At 36.5% G+C, this 13,550-nt stretch overlaps 1 protein-coding gene across 1 annotated transcript in view; it reads left to right on the top strand.

Moving 5' to 3' along the window:
• The first annotated feature begins 12,588 nt into the window (after positions 1–12,588).
• Positions 12,589–13,550, top strand: part of LOC114026419 (interferon-inducible protein AIM2-like) — a 53,874-nt gene continuing 52,912 nt past the window's right edge. The window contains exons 1-2 of the mRNA XM_027840112.1: positions 12,589–12,702; positions 13,045–13,175. Coding sequence (XP_027695913.1) covers positions 13,165–13,175 — 11 coding nt within the window. The 5' untranslated portion in view covers positions 12,589–12,702; positions 13,045–13,164. The remainder of the gene's footprint in view (positions 12,703–13,044; positions 13,176–13,550) is intronic.

The following is a 13,550-nucleotide window of genomic DNA, read 5'->3' as shown; positions in this document are numbered from 1 at the left end:
ATTCTATCTCCCTTTTTTCAGGACCTCACTCCAACCCCTACCAGCAGAGATGTCCATGCAGCACAGAGTTTACAATTCTGATAAGGATTCCCTGACATCCCTGATGCAGCTTTTTCCACTTATGCAACTTACCTAACATAGTAGGAGGACTCTCAGACTTAGTGGGAGCTTAAGATCACATGATATTGACCAGACACATTTCAAGATAGAAACAAGGAGGGGAGGGCACCCAAGAGAAGCTAAGTATGGCTGTGTCTTTGTTGTATGTTTTTACTGTTAGGCCAAAATAAGACTTCTCCTTTGTTAAATATTCAGTGACTTGTGAGTGCTTCATCTCATACCAACAATAGACCAGAACTAAGAGGGTGCTAGTGTTAGAGCCACGCCTATAATACCAAATCATAAGAGGCTGGTGCTTCTATATGAGGGATGGGTAGCAAAGATAAACAATAAATCCTCTGAAAGATACCTCTGATTGTAGGGAAAAAGGGAGAATATGTATGGGAGGGGGGATCCAATAGTTTTATCGTTTACTGAATGTAGTGTCCATATAATGCAGATGAGAAATAAACCACATGGTATTAAAGAAAACAATCTGCATCATTGCCATTTTTAGACACTGGGAAACTGAAGAGAAAAAAATGTAACCATTTGCTTTGGCTGCATAAAAGTCGTACTAATTACAGTCATTTACATGAACTGCTTCTCATTTATGCCTAATTACCATGTAGAACAATAGCAATTAGGCATATCATCAAATATATGCCAGATTAACTTTGTTGGGAGTTTAATTTGACTATAGCACTAAACTGTTCATCTATGTTCAAGCTTCCTAGTTTGCTACTCATGCAACATGGTAGTCTATCATTTGTAGCCCACTGTAGAGAAATAATTTTCTAAATTTTTCTGATTAAAATTACAAGCTAGAGTGAAGGGAGGGTGTAATAGAACTACAATAATCTTTGAGGTTAGTTTCATATGGAACACCAATTATGTACTGGTAAATGTTTAACAACTGGCTCTCAAAAAAATGGATCAACATACACAGAACTGCTGCTGAGCTCAGGTGGTCTGGAGGCACTCAACCTCTCACTCTTCTACCAATCAGTCACTTTTAGCTCTGGACCCACACAGCCAGTTTTGGGGGATCCTAGCCCTGAAAAGATAGGTGGGGTTCTTTTTCTCAAACTCTTTGGCTATTTATACCCCTCTCTAAAGCCCTGTTCAGAATCTATGTCCATCCCTATCTCTCTATAAATATGTGACATATACAATATAATAAGAGTATAGGGGCTAAACCTATGGTTTCTTCCTTTTTTTAAATTTAAGTTTCATTGGCATTTTGTTTTTACATTATAAACATTTCTAGATTATCCCTACCTTGTAAAGAGTTCTCTTGTAATAAAGTAAAAATAATTAAGCAAAATTAACAAGACAGTGACCTTATCTGAAAATGACTGCAAATTTCTACACCAATAGCCACTTCCCAACCTCTCAATTTTTTAAAAGTATTTTTTAACTAACAAAATTCTATTTTTTTCTATCCTATCCACCCCACCCCTCAATGGGTGAATGGCAGGAGAGAGAAAAGATAAACAAAGTCCTTGTAATAAATATGCATAGTCAGAAAATTGGTGGAGGGAGAGGGGAATCTTTGCAGTTAGTTTGTATGCTGAATCTCATTTCTTAGATACATATATAGAGAGAGAACTGAGTAAAATTTATAAGAATAAGAGCTATTCCCCAGTTGATAGATGGACAAAGGATATGAATAGGCAGTTTTCAGAGAAAGAAATCCAAGCTAACAATAGCCATATTAAAAAAAAGTGTTCTAAATCACTAATTAGACAATTGTAAATTAAAACAATTCCAAGTACCAACTCACAGACCAGATTGACAAAGTTGCCAAAAAATAAAAAAGGAAATAACAAAAGCTGGTGCAGCTGTGGGGAAACAAATACATTAATGTATTCTTGATGGAACTGTGAACTAGTCCAGCCTTTCTAGAAAGCAATTTGGAATTATGCCCAAAAAGTTATTAAATTATGCATACTTTTCAACCCAGAAATACTCTTCTTAGATCTATATCACAAAGAGATCAAAGAAAGAAGAAAAGGACTTATATGTAAAAAAAATATTTATAGTAGTTCTTTTGTAATGGCAAAGAAATAGAAACTGAGGAGGTTTCATTTCAATGGCATAAGGAGCTCCTAGGTGAGGAAACTTTTTTCTACTAATGTAGATTGGTATCTGCTCTGTAACTTAGTTTGAGAGAATCCTCTGAGGCACTAAAAGGTTGTCATTTTCCCAGGATCCCATAGTAAATATGTACATAGGAAGGACTTCAGTTCTCCTTTTTCCTAATTCCAGGTTCATCTCTCTATTCACAATTCCACACTGTCACAGTGATTACATGTGTCTAGTTCTATTTGGGGCAGCTAAGCAGCACAGTGCATAGAGCATTGAGTTCAAATCTGGCCTCAAACACTTACTAGATGTGTGACCCTGGGCAAGTCACTTAACCCTGTTTGCCTCAGTTTCCTCTTCTGTAAAATGATCTGGAGAAGAAAATGGCAAACCACTCCAGTATCCTTGCCAAGAAACCCTCAAACTGGAGTCATGAGGAGTCAGACACCATTGAATCGACTGAATAACAAAAGTTCTGTTTTACTCCATCTCATTCATAATTCTGGTCATAAGTGGCAGTGTCCCACCAGGTCTCAGTTACTATATGTACATAATGGCAAAGTTCTGTCACTTAAGCTAAGGTTTGTTTTACATGTCAATTACCTCATATAAAATGAAGGAATTGGACTAGATGATCTCTAAGATCCCTTCCAGCTCTTGAAAAGAGTAGTGTTAGTTGATATTAAGAGCAATAACTAAAATCCTAGTAAAATATACTCTTGTCCTGGAGAGGATTTCAAATAGATTTCTTACATTCACACCTCAGTCCAGTTTCACCAACCCTCCCTACTCAACCCTTGGGTGAGAATCACATACAGCTACCACCTTTTTTTTGTGGCTGAGATAGTTTTTAATGGGCCATTGGCACATGGTCCCAAGGGAAATACACTTTCATTTTCTTTTAAAGTTTGTGTGTTTGTGGGAATAGGGCAACAAGAGACTTGATCAGTACTAGCATAGGCTAGCAAAGCATCTGGTGTCAGGTGTCTACGTAAGCTGGAGTATGAATCTGCTTTATCCTAAAGCATATATCTAGAACATGATGGAGATCTTCCTAAGACATCACAAACATGAATGACACCATCTACTTCTTATTTGTTTTAATTTTGTTTGCATTGTTTATTTCTCTAAATTAACAAGCATTTGTTTTCTTTCTGTCCTGTAAGCCCTGCCCCCAACCCATTGAAAATAAGACAACCAAAACCCTTGCAACAAATATCCATAGTCAAAGAAGACAAATTCCCATGTTGTTCATGTCCAAAGATATATGTGTATGCATACACACATTTATGTATACACACATAGAATTCTACATCTTGAATCTACACTTCCCTCTCAGATGGTAGCTTGCTTCACCATCTATCCTATCCACCCCACCCCTCAATGGGTGAATGGGAGGAGAGGGAAAAGATAAACAAATTCCTTGTAATAAATATGCATAGTCAGAAAATTGGGGGGGAGGGGAATCTTTGCAGTTAATTTGTGTGCCGAATCTCATTTCTTAGATATATATATAGAGAGAGAACTGAGTAAAATTTACAAGAATAAGAGCTATTCCCCAGTTGATAGATGGACAAAGGATATGAATAGGCAGTTTTCAGAGAAAGAAATCCAAGCTATCAAAAGTCATATTTAAAAAAATGCTCTAAATCACTAGATTTAGTCATTACATCAATCAAGGTTCTTAAATCTTTCAAAGTTGTTTGCCTTTAAAATGTTGTTATTGAATAAATTGTTTTCTTGGTTCTCCTCACTTCACCCTTTATCAATTTGTAAAACCCTTCCCAAGTTTCTCTGAAACTTGCCCTTTCATCATTTCTTATGGTTAAATGATATTCTGTTACATTTAAATACAATTTGTTCAGTCATTCTCCAATTAATGGACACCCTTTTAGTTTTCAGTTCTTTGCCACCACAAAAAGAGTTGCTAGAAATACAAACATGCTTATTGGCCCTTTTTATCTTGTTTTGATCTCTTTAGGGATATAGTCTTAGTAGGAGTGTTACTGGCTGATATTCTTTAAATTTTTAAGGAAGATTATCAAGCATTTTTCTCCTCTCTCCTCCTACCTATCAGGAGAGAGAGAGAGAGAGAGAGAGAGAGAGAGAGAGAGAGAGAGAGAGAGAGAGAGAGAAAGGAATTTCTTTCTTGTTTCTCTAATTTATAATAGGACCTTTTATATATAGATTACATATCCAATTAGAGCTTATATTGGCAAAAGTATGAGATGTTGGCTTAATTTCTTCTATACTTCTGTCCAGTTTCCCAAGTCGTTTTTATCAAACAATGAGTCTTTTTCCCAGTAGCTGGGGTCTTTATATTTATTGAATACTGGGTTTACTAGGTTCCTTTGCTTCTGTCTCATTGTGTACCTAGTCTTTTCCACTGAGAAATCTATTTTTAGCAAATACCACATCATTTGGAAACTGTTTTGTTGTATTCCTCAGCCAGTGAACAGCCTCTAACCCTGGCTTTTTGACTGCTTCCCAGAGGGGCTAGCTCATCAGTTGGGCTGTATAGAAGTTGATCACTCCTTATTACTTCTTCATCATTTGGGAAGTGGCAGAGTTGAGTTGAAAGGTATGCCCTACCACAGAAACAAACTTCTGCTAGAACCCATCATTCCCATTTTCCATTTAAATAAACCCATCTTCTACAGCGCTCTAGGTCACTTTTCTTCCAGCCTCTTCAATTCTTTTAGTATATTCTCACTGCGAAGTTTGGCTTGCTCCCTTTTCCTTCCTTGTCAGCTCAACCCACCTGACTACAAGTACATGTTGCCCCTAGTATGTTCCTGTGTGGTTCCTCAGGGAAAAGAAAAGAGCTGCTACAAATTGTACTGGACCTAGAGTTAGAAAGGCCCAAGTCCAAATCTGGCCTCAGACACTTAACACTTAACTCAGTCACTGAGCTTCTCTTTGCCTCAGTTTCCTCAACCATAAAATGGAGATAATAATAACACATACCTCCTATGTTTTGGAAGACTTAAATCATATAGAGTTAAATGGATGTGTTATTATTATTCTATCTTCTTTTAATTTTTCAAGTGTATAACATTACAATAGAGATTTAATATATACTCTTTGTAAATCTGTAATTTTTTTCAACTATTGAGTGCTTATTAAAGTTATTAGGATTTTGACTTCCGCTTCCAGGAGCTAAGATGGCGGAGTAAAAAGGTAGTCGCTCTCACCCTCCCCTGTCAACCTCTGAAAACCCAGAAAATATCGCCCCAGAAAAAACCCTGGAACAGCTGAACCATAAGAAAGACAGGGAGCAGCAGTGCAGTAGCCCAGCAAACGGGTCTCCCAGTGCCTCAGCAAAAATAAGGGAAGCAGCACTATAAAGAGCCCCAGGCGGATAAGCACCCGGCAGCATTCATCTGAAAGGAGCTGCAGAAAGCAACCTAGAGGTGCCAAAAAGTTCCAGCCTTGTTGATTCCAGCCCAAAACCAGGTAAGTTGTCAGAACCCTATAGCCTCCAACTGCCATCCAAGAGGAGATCCCAAAGCCCAGGTGGTCAAGCAGGCAAACATCAACAGCTATATCTCTGAGTGCCTCAGTGAGGGTGGGGTAACTGGTGGAAACCAGCTCAGAAAACCACCAGGTGCCTAGGCATTCTACAGAAAAGAAGTCTCCCAGTGACTCAACAGAAATAAGGGAGGAGCACTGCAAGGGGCCCCAGGCAGATAAACACCTGGCAGTACTTATCTAAAAGGAGCTAAACAAAGCTAAAGGAAAGGAAATCAGGCAACCTAGATTTACCTGAAAGTCCCAGCCTTGCTGATTCCAGCCCAACATCAGATAAGCTACCAGAACCACACAGCCTCCAATTGCCAACATAAGAGGCCCCAGCACACAAAGCCAGTGACCAAGACCTAGGCTCCCAACACAAGAAGCTTGTGCCCTCTGCTCCCCACCAGGAGAGCTTAATCTCTTTAAAGGCTGGGGAATAAAGAAACACCATGAGTAAAAAGAAATGTATGATAGATTCATATTATGAGAAGAGTGAAGATCAAGACAGAAATTCTGAAGAGGACACCACTGTCATCAAACCTACATCTGCAGTATCAAAAGGGAATATGAACTGGTCTGAAGCCCAAAAAGCCTTCTTAGGAGAACTCAAGAAGGATTTTAAAAGTCGAATGAGAGAGGTATAGGAGTCCTTTAAAAGTACAATTGGCCAATTGGAAAAAAAGTGCACAGAAGAAAACAAGTCCCTAAAACACACAATTGGCCAATTGGAAAAAAAGTGCAATGAAGAAAATAACTCCCTTAAAAATACAGTTGACCAATTGGAGAAGAAAGTACAAAATCTAACAGAAAAAAAGCAATATGTTAAAAATTAGAATTGAACAAATGGAAACTAATGACTCCATGAGAGAGCAAGAATAAGTCAAATAGAAACAAAAAAATGAAAAAATATATGAAAACATAAAATACCTCATGGGTAAAACAGCTGACCTGGAAAATCAATCCAGGAGAGACAATTTAAAAATTATAGGCCTACCTGAAAGTCATGATGAAAAAAAGAGCCTGGAAAATATCCTTCAGGAAATCATAATGGAAAACTGCCCTGAAGTCCTAGAACCTGAAGGTAAAATAACTATAGAAAGAATCCACCTCTCCCCACCTGAAAGAGATCCCAAATTGAAAACACCAAGGAATATAATAGCTAAATTCCAAAATTACCAGATTGAAGAGAAATTACTACAAGCAGCCAGAAAGAAACAATTTAAATATCATGGAACCACAGTCAGGATTACACAGGACTTTGCAGCCTCTACATTAAAAGACCATAAGGCATGGAACATGATATTCCATAAGGCTAAGGAGCTTGGAATGCAGCCAAGGATTAACTACTCAGTGAAAATGAGCATGATTTTTCAGGGAAGGAGATGGATATTTAACAAAATAGAGGACTTCCAAACCTTCCTGATAAAAAGACCAGAGCTCAACAAAACATTTGATCTTCAAATACAAGATTCAAGAGAGACATAGAAAGGTAAATGGGACAGAAAGATACAGTATGTTGTTAATAAGGGCAAAATGTTTGCATCCCTATGGGGGAAGATGACACTTGCAACTCTTGAGAACTGTATTGTTATTACACCATGTTAAAGGAGTACACATAAAGGAGGTGGATATAAATTGACTTTGATGTAATGATAAAAAAAAATTAATCAAGTGGGTTAAATGGATCCAAGTAAGTGGATTAGTCTGAGCCAAGAAAATGTACTGAGAAAGGAGGAGGCAGACAAGGGTAAATTACATTACAGGAAAAGACACAAAAACCTATTAGAGCAGAGGGAAAGAAGGGAGGGGGATGAGCATTGTTTGAACCTTACTCTCATCAGATTTGGCTCAAGAAGGGAATAACATAATCAGTTAGGTATAGAAATCTAACTTGCACTATAGGTAGTAGGAAGGGAAAGGGGAAAGAAAAAGGAGGGGGGATAGAAGGGAGGGAAGAAGAAGTAAGGGTAAAGGGGAAGAAAAGGAAAAGGGATAATAGAAGGGAGGTGGGACTAAAGGAGGCACTGGTCAAAAGCAAAACACTAGTGGGGGGGAGGAGGAGAAAAGAGAAGCAAAAGCATAAATGGGGGGAAAAAGGATGGAGAAAAAGACACAGATAGTAATCATTACTGTAAATGTGAATGGGATGAACTCTTTCATAAAATGGAAGTGTATAGCAGATTGGATTAAAAATCATAATCCTACAATATGTTGTTTACAGGAAACACATTTGAAAAAGAGTGACATATACAGGGTAAAGGTAAAAGGCTGGAGCAAAATATATTATGCTTCAACTGAAGTAAAAACACCAGGGGTAGCAATCCTGATCTCAGGCAAAGCAAAAGCAAAATTAAATCTTATCAAAAGAGATAAGGAAGGAAACTACATCCTGCTAAAAGGCACCATAGACAATGAAGTAATTTCATGACTAAACATATATGCACCGAATGGTATAGCATCCAGATTCTTAGAGGAGAAGTTCGGGGAGTTACAGGAAGAAATAGACAGCAAAACTATACTAGTGGGGGACCTCAACCTCCCCTTCTCTGAACTAGATAAATCTAACCACAAAATAAACAAGAAAGAAGTTAAGGAGGTGAATAGAACATCAGAAAAGTTAGGTATGATAGACCTGTGGAGAAAACTGAATGGGGATAGAAAGGAATATATTTTTTCTTGGTGGTACATGGCACAAACACAAAAATTGACCATGTACTAGGGCATGAAAACCTCACAATCCAATGCAGAAAGGCAGAAATAGTAAATGCATCCTTTTCAGATCATGATGCAATAAAAACTATATGTAATAAAGGGCCATGGAAAGATAGACTAAAAAATAATTGGAAACTAAATAATTTAATCTTAAAAAATGATTGGGTGAAAGAACAAATCATAGAAACAATCAATAATTTTATTCAAGAGAATGACAATAATGAGACAACATACCAAAACTTATGGGATGCAGCAAAAGCAGTTCTTAGGGGGAAGTTTTATATCTCTAAATGCTTACATAAATAAAATAGAAAAAGAGGAGATCAATGAATTGGGCATACAACTAAAAAAACTAGAAAAACAACAAATTAAAAATCCTCAATTAAACACCAAATTAGAAATATTGAAAACCAAAGGAAAAATTAAGAAAATTGAAATTAAGAAAACTATTGAACTAATAAATAATACTAAGAGCTGATTTTATGAAAAAACCAATAAAATAGATAAACCTTTGGTGAATCTAATTTAAAAAAAGAAAGAAGAAAACCAAATTACTAGTATCAAGAATGAAAAGGGTGAAACTACTACCAAGGAAGAGGAAATTAAAACAACAATTAGGAATTATTTTGCCCAACTATGAGACTACAAATTTGACAATCTTAGTGAAATGGATATATATTTACAAAAATATAAATTGTCCAGATTAACAGAAGAGGAAGTAAAACACTTAAATAACCCCATCTCAGAAAAAGAAATTGAACAAGTCATGGATGAACTCCCTAGGAAAAAATCTCCAGGGCCAGATGGATTTACATGTGAATTCTATCAAACATTTAAAGAAGAATTAATTCCAATACTATATAAACTATTTGGTAAAATAGGTAAAGAAGGAATCTTACCAAATTCTTTTTATGATACAAATATGGTGCTGATACCTAAACCAGGAAGAGTCAAAACAAAGAAAGAAAATTATAGACCAATTTCTCTAATGAATATAGATGCAAAAATTTTAAACAAAATACTAGCAAATAGATTACAGCAATTTATCACATGAATAATACACTATGACCAGGTAGGATTTATACCAGGAATTCAAGGCTGGTTTAATATAAGGAAAACTATCAGCATAATCCATCATATCAACACCAAAACTAACAGAAACCATATGATCATTTCAATAGATGCAGAAAAAGCTTTTGACAAAATACAACACCCATTCCTATTAAAAACACTAAAGGGCATAGGTATAAATGGAGTCTTCCTTAAAATAATAAATAGCATCTATCTAAAACCTTCAGCAAGCACAATATGTGATGGGGACAAGCTAGAAGCATTTCCAATAAGATCAGGGGTGAAATAAGGATGTCCATTATCACCACTGTTATTCAACATCGTACTGGAAATGTTAGCTTTAGCAATAAGAGAAGAAAAAGACATTGAAGGCATTAGAATAGGCAAAGAAGAAACAAAGCTATCACTCTTTGCAGATGACATGATGTTATACTTAGAGAATCCCAGAGAATCAAGTAAAAAACTACTTGAAATAATAAACAACTTTAGTAAAGTTGCAGGCTATAAAATAAACCCACATAAATCATCAGCATTTCTATATATTACCAGCAAAGCCCAACAGCAAGAGATAGAAAGAGAAATTCCATTTAAACTTACTGTAGACATTATAAAATATTTAGGAGTCTACCTCCCGAAACAAACCCAGGAACTCTATGAACACAATTACAAAACACTTTTCACGCAAATAAAATCAGATCTAAATAATTGGAAAAACATCAGTTGCTCATGGGTAGGCCAAATCATACAATAAAAATGACAATTCTACCTAAGCTAATTAACTTATTAAGTGCCATACCAATCAAACTACCAAAAAATTATTTTATAGAGTTAGAAAAAATAATAACAAAATTCATTTGGAAGAACAAAAGGTCCAGAATATCAACAGAACTAATGAAAAGAAATGCAGGGGAAGGTGCCCTAGCCATTCCAGATCTTAAACTGTACTATAAAGCAGCAATCATCAAAACTGCTTGGTACTGGCTAAGAAATAGAGTGGTGGATCAGTGGAATAGGTTAAGTATGTAAGACACAGTAGTAGTCAATGACTATAGTAATATATTATTTGATAAACCCAAAGACCCCAGCTTCTGGGATAAAAACCAACTCTTTGAAAAAAAACTGCTGGGAAAACTGGAAAAGAGTATGACAGAAACTAGGCATAGACCAAACTCTCACACCATATACCAAAAGAAAGTCAAAATGGGTACATGATTTAGATATAAAGGCTGATACTATAAGCAAACTGAGAGAGCAAGGAATAGTTTACCTGTCAGATCTATGGAGAACAAAAGAATCCATGACCAAACAGGAGATAGAGAACATTATAAAAAGCAAAACAGATAATTTTGATTACATTAAATTGAAAAGTTTTTGCACAAACAAAGCCAATGCAACTAAGATTAGAAGGAAGGTAGAAAATTGGGAAAGAATTTTTACAACCAGTCTCTCTGATAAGGGCCTCATTTCTAAAATATATAGAGAATTAGGTCAAATTTATAAGAATACAAGCCATTCCCCAATTGATAAGTGGTCAAAGGATATAAACAGACAGTTCTCAGATGAAGAAATTAAAGCCATCTATAGTCATATGAAAAAATGCTCTATATCACTATTGATTGGAGAAATGAAAATCAAAACAACTCTGAAGTACTACATCACACCTATCAGAATGGCCAACATGACAAAACAGGAAAATGATAAATGATGGAGAAGATGTGGGAAAATTGGAACACTAATGCATTGTTGGTGGAGTTGTGAAATGATCCAACCATTTTGGAGAGCAATTTGGAACTATGCCCAAAGGGCTGTCAAAATGTGCATACTCTTTGACCCAGCAATAGCACTTCTAGGGCTATATCCCGAAGAGATCACACAAATGGGAAAAGGACCTACAAGTACAAAAATATTCATAGCAGCTCTTTTTGTGGTGGCAAAGAATTGGAAATTGAAAGGATGCCCATCAATTGGGGAATGGCTGAGCAAGTTGTGGTATATGAATGTGATGAAATACTACTTTATTATAAGAAATGATGAACAGGTTGACTTCAGAAAAACCTGGAAAGACTTGTATGGTCTGATGCTGAGTGAAGTGAGCAGAACCAAGAGAACATTGTACACAATAACAGCCACGTTGTGTGATGACTAATATTGATAAACTTAACCCTTCCTGGCAATACAAAGATCCAAATCATCTCCAGAGGCCTTGTGATGGAAAATGCTATCCACACCCAAAGAAAGAACTATGGAAGCCAAACTGTTATTTTTTTTCTCTTCTGTTGAGTTTTGTTTCCTCTTTCTGATGGTTCTTCCTATTGAATTTAATTTCTACTTATAACATCACTAATGTGAAAATATGTTTAATAGGAATGTAAATGTATAGCTTACATCAGATTATGCACCATCTTGGAGAGGGTGGTGGGGAGGAAGGGGGAGAAAAATTTTAAACTCAAAAGCATATGGAAGTGATTATTGATAAATCAAAATAAATTAATTTTAAAAAATAAATAAATAAATAAAATATAAAGTTATTTGGATTTTTAAATTGGAGAGAAGCACTTAAAGTTATTTTATACATAAATATTACATGTAAAATTGTCAGACACATGACTTCAATGAAGAAAAAAATAAAACACAGCACTAGGAATTAGGAAAACTGGTTTAATTCTGTCTCTGCCACAAATTGACTATTTAACTTTGGGCAAGTCATACTAATAGATGATTTCTAAGGTCTTCTAACATTCTATGATTCCATGATCAGTCCCTAGCAAGATTAATGCCTGACTCTCCCCCACTTTTTGCCTTTCTTTTAAAGGAAATGAAGCCCCTATCCCAAAGCACTCTCCAGACCCAGGGCCCTGCATGAGAGCCAAGCCTGTTCCCACAATGAGCAAGCAGCAGAAATCATTTCTCTTCTCTCTACATCTTCTGAAGGGTTAGGCAACTGACAGCTCTGAGCCTTAAACTCGGTTCCTACTTATTACCTCAAACCTCAGTCAAGGTCTAGGTAGAGCTCAGATACTACAGTGCAGAGAACAGTGCAGTAGTTTCATCTCTTACAGGAAGGAATGGGACAGAAGAAATGAAACTGAAAGTGTTGTATTTACACATAAAGGCCCGCTTCCTCTAGCTGCTTCCTTAGATCCCGAGCCTAACAGAGCTCTGCTCAAAGGTTGTAGCTGATTAAAACAACAAAGACCTGAGAAGAAGCAGTTACAGGTATCAGTTTCTTTTTATTATGTTCTTGTTTACCACTCCCAGCCCCCATTTGGCTCAATCATTTCCTCTTCTAGTTAACTATTTCTCTCTCCCTGGCCAGTTATCTGTTTAGGCTTGAGACTTTTTGCTCTTGTTAGGATTTGTTCTGCCATTCCTCTCCCTTCAACACATACAATATTTGTTTCCCACTTCCATCCAGGTTTCTTTCTCCCGCTCAAGTCTCTTCTCACAAGGTGTCTTCCTGAACCCTAGTTTCAGACTTTATCAGCTCCCACTACATTTTTACTTGCTGCCTGGGTGCCTCCTCCCCTTTGTAATAAAGAATTTCTCCTTCCTGCTCAGCCTCTGATATCACTTGCCACCCTGGGTCTACAGCTATATCATTCATCAAGCGATTGCATTATTGACAACAGAAGTAAGAAATAGAGGCATACATTCTGCTCACAGCCTGAATCTGCAGAGATGTCATCAAGGTAAGGGCAACTTTTTCCATCCGTGATAGTCTCAAAGAAAGGGTGTGTGGAAGTTTGGGAAGGTTTGGGATACAAAGAAAGGGTTTTTCCCCAGAAAAGAGACATCTGAAGATGAACCAGATTCTCTAGAGTTCAAACAAAAGTGACTAGTAACTCAACGTGATAGGATGTATATAATTTTGTTTTTCTTTCTTTTGGCTTTGACTTTTTTTCCTATGACAATTTCTCCTTCATATTTTTATGAACTTGGTACTATTTGAACTTTTTCTCTCTCCTGGTTTTTCCTAAAAGCATTATCGGAATTATGAAGATTATACAGTATGACCAAGTAGAATTTATACCAGGTATGCAGGGATGATTTAACATAAGGAAAAG

The sequence above is a fragment of the Vombatus ursinus genome, unplaced genomic scaffold, assembly GCF_900497805.2.
Source record: "Vombatus ursinus unplaced genomic scaffold, bare-nosed wombat genome assembly UNPS02014838.1, whole genome shotgun sequence".
In the NCBI taxonomy this organism is placed as follows: domain Eukaryota; kingdom Metazoa; phylum Chordata; class Mammalia; order Diprotodontia; family Vombatidae; genus Vombatus; species Vombatus ursinus.
Note: the sequence above shows the minus strand (reverse complement) of the source record. Positions and strands in the feature narration are given on the sequence as shown.